The sequence below is a fragment of the Anarrhichthys ocellatus genome, unplaced genomic scaffold (genome assembly GCF_004355925.1).
Source record: "Anarrhichthys ocellatus isolate YVR2014 unplaced genomic scaffold, GSC_Weel_1.0 scaffold30, whole genome shotgun sequence".
NCBI classification, from domain to species: Eukaryota; Metazoa; Chordata; class Actinopteri; order Perciformes; family Anarhichadidae; genus Anarrhichthys; species Anarrhichthys ocellatus.
In genome coordinates, this window is record NW_022280060.1 from 4,001,670 (window position 1) to 4,015,801 (window position 14,132).

Consider the following 14,132-nt stretch of genomic DNA (forward strand, 5'->3'; position numbering starts at 1 on the left):
AGCTCCATCCTGGCCAGGTTCTCCCCGAGACACAGTCGCTTGCCTGCATCAAAATTCCACAACAACAATTCAACAGACAATCGGGGACGCCCTGGTAGCTCACCTGGTAGACAACATAGGAGTCTTTACTGCAGCAGCCCTTTTGCTGCATGTCGCCCCCTCGCTCTGCCTCATTCCTGTCTATCTCCAGCTGTATCTAATAAAGGCAAAACAAAACCCCCCAAAATAATCTTTACAGAATTTTTTTTAATGAAATGGGACTTACCAGCAGAGAAAGGGATGAAAGCAGCTCGCTTCACAAGCTTGCCCTCCTCGTTCAGAAAGTGTCCTGGGTTAAAGGTGTCGGGCGTCTCCCACTCATTCTTGTCAAACAGCACCGAGGTCAGATTCGGGATTATTGTAACTCCCTGGTGATTGAAATTGTAAAAGCAATTCATAAAGATGCAACATGGTCGTGTATGTGACATAAAAACTATGTATGAGAACTGACCTTTGGGATTGTGTAGCCTCCCAGCTGAACGTCCTTGTTGGTAATATGAGGCAGACTGAGAGGAACTATGTTGCCCATCCTCTGGACCTCGTGTATGACAGCGTCCGTGTAAGGCAGGTTGGCACGATCTTCCATGGACGGCTGTCTGGACTGTCCAATCACTCCGTCTATCTCGGCCTGGACCTTTGCTGTGAAACAGGACAGCAGAGGAGGGAACAATAAATGAGTCTGGGACTTAATAATGAGTGCAATTCAGGTTTGCACTTGTTTCTGTCAAGCAAACTCCCAATGACTTCTTGTCCACGCCTGTGAGCTCTTACCCTGGATCTCGGGGTACTTTGTCATGTAGAGCAAAGCCCAGCGCAGGGTGGTGGATGTGGTCTCAGTGCCAGCCCCAACCAGATCAAAGGCACACATTATCAGATTGTTCTCATTAAAACCAGCATCTGCTTCATCGTCCCTCTTGTCCTGATGCTGAACATTTAAAAAATACACAATGTCATATTGGCCCTTTTCACAGCAGCCATTACTACAAGTCATATATAGGAGCTTAACACAGGTGTAATTGATCAAATGAATTATGGCCCTGTTCCATTGAGGTATTTTGCATGCTGACTCACTGGAACAGCTGTGACACTAAACACAACGGGACCGTCATTTATTTGATCAATTATGTGTTTACCCAAATGTCAAGATGGCTGCTGTGAAAAGGGCCTATTGCTATTGATGCACATTTGAATGTCAACTTTACATGCAAAATATGATTACCAAACAACTGGCCTTGTTGTTTGAATATTTGAATAGTGGAACCTATCGGCATGGGTGGAAATTGATTATCAAAAATGTATTTATTACAGGACAGCCATTATTGCAAGATAACTTATTCATTTTACTTTCTGAGTACATTCTTAAACTAGAGACAATCTTGCCATTTGTTCACACCATCCGCAACACCAAATTGGACCAGGGGTCGTAAAGGGAGCAAGGGGAAGGGGCCATTACAACGTAGACTGGAGAGGTATCGGTTGGTGTTGTAATGTGTTTTCACATTCAAATGGTGTGATGGCAAATTTCCACTGTGACTATTGTCAGACCACTCAGTGTTTTGGCTCTTTTTGTCTTGTGAGATAAATCTTTAAGGTTTTAGGACCCCCAGTTATAAACAAGGGTAACAAGGTTGTTTTCTCAATGTTTCTTAATTTCAGTATCATAGGACTCACTCAGTATTAAATAGTTTTTTCCACCACAATGGTTAGTCAGGGAACATGGATCTGAGTCATAAAAGTAATGTTACATCCATTTGAGTGATATTAAAGCCAATTTACAGTCTTTTTATACTTTGTCTTTCCTCAGGAATATGAGCAAATCCTTACAAATCAGGGCTGCAATATCAGCAGTCCAAAACCAAAAGATGTTCATTTTACAATCATGTAAGACAAAGAAAAGTAGCAAATGTTTAAATTGAGAAGCTGGGACTGAGGAATGGCTGGTAGTTTTGCTTGAAAAATGACTCTGAAAGATGAATGGCTTATCAAAACAGTGGCCGTTTGTCCACCCACCTTCTGAATCTCATTCAGGTAACAGTCAATGAAGTCTCTGGGCTCAGAGGGGTTCCAGTCTTCCTTGTGCTTATTGATTTCTGCTTTCATCAAGTCCATTAGTTCACCATATATATTTTGAAGCGTGTGGTGTGGCCCCGGCAGACGCCTCATCAGCACAGGAAACATGTTGTACAGCTGTTAATATCAATGAGAAGACTGTAAATAAGACACATTTAAGTCAACGCGTAATACCTCGCAACAATTTAATCTGTGACATCAAAAGATCAATGAATACTGATCAGGATAAGATAGTATTCAGATATATTGATCAAGTACTGTACAAAGCAAGAAGCTTTCATCAAAAGCTTTGAAATGCAGTACCTTTGCCCAAATGGAGGCTTCAATCTGGGTCCCTTTGTCGAACAACGTCAACAGTTTCAGAAACTTCTCATTACCGTACTCAAAGCGATGACCAAAAACCAGGGAGCAGATGATGTTGGAGGCAGCGTTGTTCATTATTAAATGAAGAGTGAAGGGTTTCCCTGGACAGTTGATCACATGGCAAACATATCAAAATGAAAAATGAGCTGTCAGATGAGCAAGAAGCATTATGTATTCAGATTACAGCAGTTACAGCCAGTTTTAGATATTTGTGCATCAGATTCTTTACCTTTATGATTAGCGATTTCTTTGGATATATAAATAAATTCATCCAGTATGGAGGATTCGAGGGATTTCTTGCCAACGCCAAAGTATTTGAGAGTGAAGAGGGCAAATCGCCTCTGCTCTTTCCACTTATGTCCATTAGAAAAAACAATACCTGATGAGAAAAATGTAATTTAGATTAATAACAACAGATTGTGATATAAAGGAGTTCACAGTGAGTACAAAACAGTCTGTATGTAAAGTGGAAAACTCAGTGAGTTTATCTTAAATTTGATCAAACTCTAGAGGAATACTTGATTACTTGATTAACTTGTCATGAACATGCACTTATTCTTGAATATAGTGACAGGCTAAACTCTGCTTCATTAGCAACACTAGAACATCACATTCATAAAGTCAGTGTCCATTCTGATTTACCAATGAAAAATTACACGTTTCTCGGTCTTTGACATTTATGGTTTCAGATCACATCAGTGAAAGCAACAAAGACTATCTCAAGGAACTAAAATGCATTTGAATCCTTAAAATGGATGAAATATCCTATTTTACAAATTTCAGCAGCTCCACTTGAGCAAAATATTGTATGACACTGTTCTTCATAGTCAATGAGCAAAAACCATCCACCAATCGCTGCAGCCCATCGGTGATGGAGTAGAAAATCTTAAGTCGACGTGGTCATAAATAAGTCTTTACCCATCTCGGGCCACACATCACTATGGAGTGGAGAGTATGGCCGATCAGACAGGGCTCCTTTACTGAGGCCCTCTTGAAGCGCGCTGAGGCCATTCAACACCACCGTCCACGAGCCGCTGATTTTCAGGCTGTACACTTTCCCATACTTCTCTGCTAACTGCCACAAAGAAAACACAGGTGAGTGAGATAAAAAGAAAACATGCCACCTTTACCTTGAGTCGTGAGAAAATGCTCAAAACAGCAGGAGAAAGTTGTAAAATATATTAGCTCTGTATACTTTTTTTCCTCAACAACCACATTGCATAATATCCAGTGTTGTTTAAGAATTGATTTGAAAATCAGGCAAATTGGATTTGACTGTAGATATCAAAGCTGGAAAGGCTGCGGAAACTAAATGATCTTTGACCATGTATGGGCTGTTGTGTCCTTCACAGCTCTCTCATTTTTACAGTTTCAGGTTTATTAAGTTGTATCCAACCCAATTATTTTAGTTTGACTGGTTCTTGAGATAATGCCCACATCTTCTATCCTATTTAAATTCTTAAAAGCAGCAATACTGCAATATTATCAAAGTACTTTACAAGTAAAAGTCCTGCTTTGTCCCGCAATGGCACTTATGTAGAATTTCTATAAGCAACATATACATAAGGTGTCAAAAGAAAAAGTTCTCATGAAGCAGAAACGCCTCCCTGTGAGCGTTATATATAATATAAGTATTACTGGTGCATTATCTAAATAGTTTTACTGTTTTAGTTGGTCAAGGTGGAGCTAATTTAAATAAGTTTATATAGGCTACTGTTTGTGTAGTTTAATATAATAGGATCATCATACAGTACGTTCAGTTTCAAACTCTAGTTTTAAGAGCTTTATTATTTTAGTTTGTATACTATCTTACTTATATATTTTGTAAGGTAATTTATTTCCCTCCATCTGACTACAAATGGATGCATTATCTCAGTCCCACCTTAGTTATGTCTCTATGGACATTGCTCGGGTCAAAGGAGAACGTGTTGCCCACGAGAGGAAAAGCCCAGGGTCCTGGAGGAAAGCTGCTGGGCCGACGGACCCTTAAATACTCTGCGGTCACCAGGAGCACCAGCGTGAAGAGGAGCAGGCTGCGGCCGTCCAGCGACAGCCACGCGGAGGAAACACCAGAGAGTTGATCCATTGCGACCGGCTGCCTCAGGATACACTGGTTGCAGTTTTGTGTTCGCTTCCAAGAATATCACAGTGGCAGTGGGTGGGCTACAAATCTTATCTAAACACTGTGGTAAACAGTACAGCGACTGTGCCTGGTTTGACTGTTGGACTGCTGGTTTGACTGTTGGACTGCTGGTTTGACTGTTCTGCTGGTTTGACTGTTGGACTGCTGGATTGACTGTTGGACTGCTGGTTTGACTGTTGGACTGCTGGATTGACTGTTTCCTGGAACGGACTTAAGTCACCAGCGCAAACACTTGTACCTCCAAAATAAACACTTTCCAAGAACAGGGAATTCATCAAATTTAGCAACGTTTTTCTTAAAAACACTGCAGGTGGCCTTTATCGAGTAGGCTACTAGTTGTGTTAGCTTAGAACAGTTATTTAATACTTTATTTTAGATGACTTACAAGGTTTTCGCACGACTACAGCGATGTTCTTAATTATAAGCTCTATCCTTAGAATTATATTCTATAATTGTCTCAATACCAAAAGATTTAATGTAAAGTTATTTATTAGCACACATACATACATACATTAGATGCATGCTGCTGATTAAGTTGCCGTCTCATCTTAAAGCTAAAAACTTCCTCCAACACCTTAGCTTTTACAAAATGATTGCCTTACCCTCTTATCATAATTAAATGAGTCTCAACGTAAAATAAAAAGGTATGTTCTGTAGATATTGACCTCCATATTTTCTTGGGCAGGTGTTGGAAATCCAAAATGTTTTTAAAGATGTATCACATTACCCTCAAACGAAAGAAAGCAATACAAATATTTGAATAATGTAGGTGCTTATTAAATTGCTGCTAGTATTCTGAAATTCAAAAGAGACTTAATTAATTAAACTATAGGTTTAAAAGTTGGAGGTCATACAGCCATGGTTTGGAGTCAACTGGAAAAAAAAATGCAATTAAACAAAAAAATGCAAGTTGTGCAAATTAACCATCTATATCAGAGTTTTGTAGACCGAAAGAGATATCTGCAGTGGACCTAATGACATGTCATCTATAAGCCAAATATCAGTTTGATATATTCAACAAACCCGGTCACAGTGACTGTAATCCTGAGTGGTGAAGACAGAAAAAAAACATATTGCTTCAACATTTTTTTACGTCAGCGGGATGTTACACAGATTTCATATGGAACTGGTGCCATAGTGACGCCAAAGCGAAAGTCCATCACAGGCTTCACCCCAGCAGGCATGGAGAAGTTAAAGTGCTGCATCAGAGAGGTGAAGAAGAGGAAAAGCTCCATTCTGGCCAAGTTCTCCCCGAGACACAACCGCTTACCTGAGACAGGAAAACAAACAAACTGAAAAGTTCTGTGACACAGAGTTTTGGCCACTGAATCAAACTAATTTACGTCAACAGCAGCAGTCATTCTCATAAGGCCTTCATAGGAAGTAGAACTTTTAAGCGTTGTGGTAACTGTCATAAATTTGGTCCTAATTTTAGGTCGAGTGGTTCACAAAAAAATGATCATAATACATGTTCCTCAAAACATTACCCACAATAGCTTTACGTAATGATGTCATTATGTGAGGAACACCGTAGGGTCCCAGTGTATGCTGGGACAAGCTCCTGTATAAAGAAGTGAAGACACCAATAATACAAGTGGTTGTGTTGTTCCTCACCAGCAGAAAAGGGGATGAAAGCAGCTCGCTTCACAAGCTTGCCCTCCTCGTTCAGAAAGTGTCCTGGGTTAAAGGTGTTGGGCGTCTCCCACTCATTCTTGTCAAACAGCACCGAGGTCAGATTGGGGATTATTGTAACTCCCTGGTGATTGAAATTGTAAAAGCAACTCATAAAGATGCAACATGGCCGTGTATGTGACATAAAAATTGTATATGAGAACTGACCTTTGGGATTGTGTAGCCTCCCAGCTGGATGTCCCTGTTGGTATCATGAGGCAGACTGAGAGGAACTATGTTGCCCATCCTCTGGGCCTCGTGTATGACAGCGTCCGTGTAAGGCAGGTTGATACGATCTTCCATGGACGGCTGTCTGGACTGTCCAATCACTCCGTCTATCTCGGCCTGGACCTTTGCTGTGAAACAGGAGGGGAAAAGAAAAAAAGTTACAGTATTTAATAGTAGTAAATGTTTTATCAAGAGGCTGCAAACTCATGGAAAGATGAAGCGACACCACATTAGTGAATAGATTTGTGTTCCTGTTGTTTGTTGGCACTGGTGATTTCACCGTATTTGTCACCTTGGAAATAAAAGTCGCGACATTATGCATCTAGTTTCTACACTTACAAATGACCACCAATAAATGTGTTAACCATTTGCACAGTATTGAGTGGGAACAAAGAGCTTCAGTGATTTGGTCGGTGCTCTTACCCTGGATCTCTGGGTACTTTACCATGTAGAGGAAAGCCCAGCGCAGGGTGGTGGAAGTGGTCTCAGATCCAGCCACAAACAGATCCATGACACACGCAACCAGGTTTTCCTCATCAAAAGTGTTGTCAGCCTGCCCCTTACTCTGAGAGTATATACAAATAGATGTGTTAAAACATACTGTTCAATTATTTTGAATAACTATGTTGTTGTCAGAACTTTTGCAGCCAGGGTTACAGTATTTTGTTATGGTAAACTAAAAGCCTGTACTGGACTTTGCATCTTGAAAAAGGCTTGGCTTTGTTTGATTAAAAGAAGTGAATGCTGTTGGAGATAAGACATGTAAGGCAGAGGCCATGGCAAAAGGGCTTATTTGCACATTTCAACACATAGCAGACAGGAGTGATGCCACAATTAAACGTTGTGTCAGTACAACACATTAACAGCTGAAAGTTCTGATGTAGATGCAAAACAAGCAGTTATGATGTTCACAGGAACTTCATGAGAAACACAGAATAAGAAAAACAAAGCAACATCTAGTGCCAATCACCATCTGAATCTCCTTCAGGTAGCAGTCGATATAGTCTCTTTTATCGGAGGGATCCCAGTTCTGTTTGTGCTCCTTAAGCTCTACCCTTATGAAGTCCTTTACACTGTTCCACATGTGGAGGACTGTCTGATGAGGCCCTGGCAAACGTCTCATCACCAGAGGGAAGGAGTTGTAAAACTGCAGAGTAGAGTAGATTGGAACAACAGCATATTGAAAACTCATTTTCTTTTTTCTATAACAATCAATAGCAAATATTGAAATCCCATTTACAAATCGGCTTTTTCTTATATCTTACTATATATGTACCACATATTACAACTACTAGCATGAATGATTAACTGATTCACAAAGAGGAATGTATGATATACAGCATTAAGATTTCATCAACAGCTATAAAATGTTGTACCTGTGCCCAAATGGAGGCTTGGATTTCGAGAACTTTGTCAAACCACTTCATCAGTTTCATGAACTTCTCATCACCATATTCAAAGCGATGCCCAAAAACCAGGGAGCAGATGATGTTGGAGACAGCGTTGTTGATGACAAGGTGTGGATCGAAGGGCTTACCTCCACAATTAAACAGAAAATGTAATTTAAATTGTGTATTTGTTATTGTGTATACTCTTAATGTGTTGCTGTGCATTTACTATTGACCTTTATGGCTATTGAAGTCTTTTGCACAATATGTAAATTCATCCAAGATGATGGGTTCAAGTGACTTCTTGCCAAATCCAAAATATTTGAGGGTTGAAAGTGCAAAACGCCTCTGCTGCTTCCATATATTCCCATTACTGAAAATTACACCTGATAGTGGACAAAAAGGAATTCAAATTAATTAGATAGAAACCAGGAAAATGCAGGAATATTCTTTTCCACAAATATTAAATAATAAAAATAAGTAAATTGTAGGGGACGACCGAATTCACGGGGCCCCTTTAAGGAAAGGGGCGTAACCCTGGTGACAGCGGGGGTTAAAGGGTGGCAGGAAGTGAATGTGAAGACGTGTTTGTATGGATGGAAATAAACGGCCACAAGGTGCAGCCAAAGGGAATACTCGCCTCCTTGTTTCTTTCCACGCTCCTACAAAATGATAATATTAAGGTACATTTTTGTAAGTGCTAAAAAACTGCTATGTAAAAATACATTTGTTATGTGTGAAGCACACTAACAGGAAAGCTAATAGGTTTCTAATGAATTCTGTGACAACCACACAGGAGATGTTGATCAGAAGAAGCAAGAATGATGCTGAAGGGTCAACAAAACTGAGATTCCCAGTAGCAAAAACACCTCTATCTTTTGTTCATTCATTATGTATTAACAAATGCGTTTGTGTGTGTGTTAGGTCTGCTCACCTTGTCCATGGGATGTGTCCTCCACCAGCGGGAGCACTGGGCGGTCTACCAGGCTGTCTCCCTGATTAACCAGAGCTTCTTTCAGAACCTCGAACCCGTTTAACACCACCATCCATTTCTGACCAAATCGAAGGCTGTACACATCTCCATATCTCCCAGCTAACTGTGAGAGGAGGAAAAGCATGATGCTTAACATAACAGATCACACAAGCAGTCCCATTAGGAAACCTTTAACATTTTTAACGGCCTATTTTTTTTTGACATCTGTTACCTGTGTCAGACTCTCATGGGTCCTTTTGTAATCCACAGTGAATATGTTGCCCAGGATAGGAAATGCCCGGGGCCCTGGAGGGAAGCTTCCCAGCCGACGGTTCTTAATATAATCTGTAGTGAGGATGAAGACTACAGTGAAGAGCAGCAGACCTTTGACATCCCAGTTAATATAGGATCCAAGTACAGAAAAGATTGAATCCATTCTGTAATCAAGGACTCAAGCCTGTCTAAATAAAGCCTGTGTTTTCCTTGCCTTTCTTGTCACATAAAAACTGGTGTGTTGCCAAGAGCCAGTCATATAACCTACAGTATCTCTCCAAGTATAGGAGAGGCTCACTATTATCTCATGGCAACATATCAAAAGCCGAATGGTTGCACTGGACTCTGCCCTCTCAATACTTAGTAAAGGCTTGAAAACACTGTTAATCAGTGACCTTAACAATTGCTCTGATTTTGCAGTGTAGGGAATATAATTTGTTTGTGACGAAGGTAAAGTGTAATCTCATCGTATATAAAACAAAGAGGCAGCCAAAATTAAAATGATGAGATACCAGAACTTAATGTTTATTGTGTTCACAGAATAACTGGTCAACACTGCACAGGTGATCAAGTAATACTTAGTGTTAACATGTGTTAGTGTCGTTTAAAATTTACACTAAACAACTGTTGAGTTAAACTACTGATACTGGGTACATGGTCCACTGGAATTATTATTAGAGGGAACTGTAGAATCTGTCCCATCACCCATGTACATTAATCACTCCAAAAAGTAGTGCAATAAAAAAACAAGGGCTTCACATTACATTTGACAAAACAGGGCACTCAAATAACCATGAACAACTACATTGTACAATATTATAAACATGAGGTAGCTAATGACTCGCTTTCACAGCCGTGTGGCCCAGCATGTTAGGCATAGATGCAAACTGTTGCCACAAATCATTGGCGTAACTCGCCAATGATTTTAGTGTGATAATTAATTTAGCTGGTGTAGAACTACTTCTCAACACATGATGGTAGTATAGAGCTTTATAAACTTGGCCGATGGAAATGACACAACCAATTTCAAAATAAAACACAATAAACGCTTCATTAAAAAACAAAACTCGCAACTTTTGTTGTGAAAAACGCTACTGAGTGAGTGACAGGCTAAATGTTATCTTATAACTAATGCTATTATAAACGTTATAGTTATATAGTAGGATGTAGTGACTCCAGACATCCTAAACAAAGTTGTTGAGCGTGAAGTTTGTTTTGAAAGTCCCATGACCGGAAATTGTGTGGCTAGTTTTTCGCTAACTTCGTAGCTAACCGCTGTGCTCGTGTGACCCTCCGTGTCCTCCAACACTCGAGATTTGACAGACGGACATCGAAGGACAAGAACACCAAAAATCATGGTCTTCGAGGAGAAGATGATAATGAACGGAGAGCCCAAGGATGTTAGTAGCTACGATAGATTTAAGATAACTCTGCTAAGCCAGTAACGTTTGGTTATCTTAGCTAGCAAGCTAACACAACAAGGCTAAGCTAACGCTATATCATCACCAGCTTAGCCTTAGCTAACGTCAATGTTTCCATTGGCGTTCAGAAACATGTTTAAGCTTATTCATGCAGCAGAATACAACATGTCATTCTACTTTGTCATTTAGTAAAGTTGTCTTGCTAATTGTTAAATGTGTAATCCATACCAAAACAACTGCCTGACGGCTGGAAATGAATTATGTGATTGATTGGGTCATGCAAGGTTATGTCTGTTTCAGGAGGAGGAGGAGGAAGAAGAAGAGGAGGAGGAAGACATGGTGGTATGTTCATCCACACATCAGAGTGAATATATGTTAACTGTGTCTCTGTATTGTTGTAAGAACACGCGTTTGATCACGAGTCTGGTCGCCTTTTAATTTAGTTTAATGAATAAGCCGGAAGACACACCAGTATTAAACTGACAAACATGAGAAACACAAAGGTGTGTTTAGACGGTATAGCGTGAGCAGTAATAAAAAGACAAGGAGTCATTTCAGGTCTTCTCCTTCGCCAACCCCTCCCTCTGGAAATTTATCAATAAATACACGAGACATTTTTCTTTCTCCACATAAAAGAATGTTACAAATGTACCACCAGAACCCCCTTTTTACTGGCTGGTACCAGACTTGTCTGAATCGCACCGTTGTTATGTATTGAACTATGTGTATCCCCTTCATACACTTATACATTCAGTAACAAGTTGTATTAGGTACAACTTCATGGTCATTTTGGTAGTTTGTGATAGTGCTGCTGCTTAGATGTTTACAACCTATTTAGTTTATCCTGGTTGATACCGACGGGGCAAGTGAGTGCGGTGCTGAATCTACTGAATGTGTCGCCCCCTTTTTGAAGGACACTCCACAAGATACGTGCTCTGAATGCTGCACTGTATGTTTCAGGATCCCCTTGAAACGATGCGACAGAAGTGTGAAGAGACGGAGCACTGCGTTCACACTCGGGAGCGTCTGGAGCATTGTGAGACCAGAGTTGGCTCCCGGTCTTCGACAGCGGAGGATTGTACCGAGGAGCTGTTTGACTTCCTGCATGCCCGCGACCACTGCGTAAGTGTTGACATTTGCCAGTTGTATCAAGCAGAAAGAGGAAGAATACACCACCGAAGGATTCACGCTTCATGTCAATGCATTTGTTATTCATTTTCAAATAGAATATGAGTACTGTAGTGACTTTAGCAAATATCCATTTTATATATTAAAGCCACTGGGGGGCGAACGGGAGAACCTGTTACACAAACATTTTACTGTCCAATGCGCTGTCTTTCTTTAGATCCGTTGATCCATTTATTCAAATGCATATTGACACCATAACAGAACACCACAGGATAATAAAAGACCTTGAAAATCCAAGCTGACATGCTGGCTGACACGCCAACTTGACACGGTCAAAAACTGTTAGCTTCCCGTCCACACACACCTGATTCTCATTACCAGGCACTTATGCACTTTTAGGTTAATGTGCCACCCACTGTTCAATGTCAGAACTGCATGTGTACCCACCCCCATGTTTCCCTCAAAGACATAAGAAAACAACAAAAACACATTATGGCTCCAACAAGTAGTAAGTCTTTTTTCAAGATAAGTTCAGTTGAGAAATGTGGTTTGCAAATAATTCACAGTTGACTCATGACACACTTAACTTAAAAATATGCTCCACAACACCCCTCCAGTTTGATGTAGATTTTTATTGTCAAGATGAATTTTTGCAGATTTTGGGATAACTGTATCAAATAAATAATAAATGTTTTTACCAAACATTTGCAAGTATGTCCTGCATGTCACAAGCAGCAACTTGGTGATATTAAAATGTTTTTTTGTTTGCAAAATGACTTAGGTTTACATTACATTAGTCATTTAGCAGACGCTTTTATCCAAATCCACTTACAATAAGTGTATTCAACATCGGTATTCAAGAGAACTACTAGTCACCAGAAGTCATAAGTGCAGCTCCTTTTTTAAACAATCATCTAAGAGCATAAACCAGGCTTGACCTGGAGATAGGAAGGAGCTCTTCCTTTCACTGCCCTGTAGGCTAGCAGCAGAGTCTTAAACTGGATGCGAGCTCTTACAGGGAGCCAGTGTAGAGAAGGGAAGTTGTGTGGGAGAAGTTCACTAAAGTTTATTGCATTAATTAACTTCCTCTCGTCCTCTGTAGGTGTCACACAAACTGTTCCATTCGGTCAAATGAAGTCCTCCCTGACGGTTGCACTACTGGCTGATGACATTCTTCAAATATTATGAGGAGAACATTGTTTTAAATACATCCATATGTGGATCTGCTGTATGTTGTAACTTTAAATGTATACATTACTGTATCTGTATAAGTATTTAACAAGGTAGCCTGAGTCAATATTTCATTAAAGTGGATGGCTTGAAAACCTTACCTGGTGTCACAAGTTTGTTTTATGACTCTACATATCAATACAAGTTGTTAAATAATTTGTGTCGAGCTGAACCTCTGTAAACAGATTCCCTCCGTCCGATAATCCACATCACCGCTACCGTTACAGTCTGTGTATTGGCAATAAGCTTGACACGTAATGATTCTTCAGAGGCAGTAACTCCATTTAAAGAGGTTTATTCAACAAAAATAAAGTTACAAGAACATTCTTTGCTCAACTTCAAACAATGTTGGCACCACGATCAAAAAACTATCTTGCTCCACAGACTGATTAACCTCAACTGAGGGCTATTGGCTGTGATGTAGTCAGTAGTGCAACTAAAGGAGCATTTTAACTTTTTTTTAATATAAATCACTTAACACATCTTATTAAGTCTAATATGGCTCTTGCATTCCCAAAGAGAGAGTTTATTTTAAGTTGTAAGGACTTTTTGATATGAATACCTCATCATATATTTTAGCCAGTTTAAAAAGAAATAAAAAGCGTCGTGGATGTGATTATAACACAAGGACAACCAAGAAGGGAAGCTTTTTAAAGTATTAAAAAAGATGCAACATTGAATTTGTCCTGAAAAAGTGTCACTGGAATCTGGAGATGCTTCACTACAAGTGGGAACAAATGATGCAATAATGGAACTTTAAAAATAAATACAATCAATCCAAGTGTTGCTGTCTGTCGGTGAAACGGGGCCAGTTGTCTTGTCTGGTTAGACTTTGTAGCCTGACCTCAACATGAACTCCAAAAGCATCTTAAACTTTTGGCCGACTGTCAAATAAAATGTGAAACGAGTGACTGAATAAAGTGTGGCCTGTAAACCTACTCACCCCTGCCTTTTTTTAAAAAGGGATTTATAAAAAATTAAGAGATGAATCCTCCTGCATACACTGGTCTGCCAGCTGAGGAATTTTGAGCATTTTAGAATTATTTTCTTTATTATTTCTTTATTGTATTGTTTAGATAAAATGGCTCACTTGAAGCAGCACTGGCGCCCTCTACCTTGCAACTGACAACATCTCGAACTATAAACAACCTTAATTCAGGGTTCCTCCCAGTCGGTAATTTGAGGAGACTGATGAGCGCGTCGAC

General features: G+C 39.9%; 3 protein-coding genes across 3 annotated transcripts; 1 reads left to right on the plus strand and 2 right to left on the minus strand.

Moving 5' to 3' along the window:
• Positions 1-2: 2 nt before the first annotated feature.
• Positions 3-4,736, minus strand: LOC116392437 (cytochrome P450 2J2-like; the record flags this gene model as incomplete). The annotated part of the gene is made up of 9 exons (XM_031863872.1): positions 4,355-4,736; positions 3,391-3,547; positions 2,702-2,851; positions 2,413-2,573; positions 2,050-2,226; positions 811-964; positions 491-678; positions 266-407; positions 3-43 (listed from the first exon to the last, which is right to left on the minus strand). Coding segments are annotated over exons 1-9 (1,374 nt in total), but the record flags the coding sequence as incomplete, so codon positions are not given.
• Positions 4,737-4,778: 42 nt separating this feature from the next.
• On the minus strand, positions 4,779-9,463 carry LOC116392485 (cytochrome P450 2J2-like). The gene is made up of 9 exons (XM_031863986.1): positions 9,108-9,463; positions 8,837-8,999; positions 8,139-8,288; positions 7,891-8,051; positions 7,485-7,661; positions 6,938-7,079; positions 6,455-6,642; positions 6,230-6,371; positions 4,779-5,885 (listed from the first exon to the last, which is right to left on the minus strand). Exons 1-9 carry the CDS (start codon positions 9,309-9,311, stop codon positions 5,710-5,712), a joined length of 1,503 nt encoding a protein of 500 aa, XP_031719846.1. The 5' UTR covers positions 9,312-9,463; the 3' UTR covers positions 4,779-5,709.
• On the plus strand, positions 8,487-13,027 carry uqcrh (ubiquinol-cytochrome c reductase hinge protein). Its single transcript, XM_031863995.1, has 5 exons — positions 8,487-8,585; positions 8,827-10,548; positions 10,870-10,911; positions 11,530-11,691; positions 12,800-13,027. The coding sequence occupies exons 2-5, from the start codon at positions 10,504-10,506 to the stop codon at positions 12,830-12,832; spliced, it is 282 nt and encodes a 93-aa protein (XP_031719855.1). The 5' UTR covers positions 8,487-8,585; positions 8,827-10,503; the 3' UTR covers positions 12,833-13,027.
• The last annotated feature ends 1,105 nt before the right edge of the window (positions 13,028-14,132 follow it).

Excerpts from the sequence above, each read along its gene's own strand:
- LOC116392485 (XM_031863986.1), bottom strand. The coding sequence starts at position 9,311 with ATGGATTCAATCTTTTCTGTACTTGGATCCTATATTAACTGGGATGTC. Across the intron at positions 9,000-9,107 it reads CCCATGAGAGTCTGACACAG|TTAGCTGGGAGATATGGAGA; the intron begins GTAACAGATGTC and ends CTCCTCTCACAG. Across the intron at positions 8,289-8,836 it reads GGACACATCCCATGGACAAG|GTGTAATTTTCAGTAATGGG; the intron begins GTGAGCAGACCT and ends GTCCACTATCAG.
- uqcrh (XM_031863995.1), top strand. The coding sequence starts at position 10,504 with ATGGTCTTCGAGGAGAAGATGATAATGAACGGAGAGCCCAAGGAT. Across the intron at positions 10,549-10,869 it reads TGAACGGAGAGCCCAAGGAT|GAGGAGGAGGAGGAAGAAGA; the intron begins GTTAGTAGCTAC and ends TGTCTGTTTCAG. Across the intron at positions 10,912-11,529 it reads AGGAGGAGGAAGACATGGTG|GATCCCCTTGAAACGATGCG; the intron begins GTATGTTCATCC and ends TGTATGTTTCAG.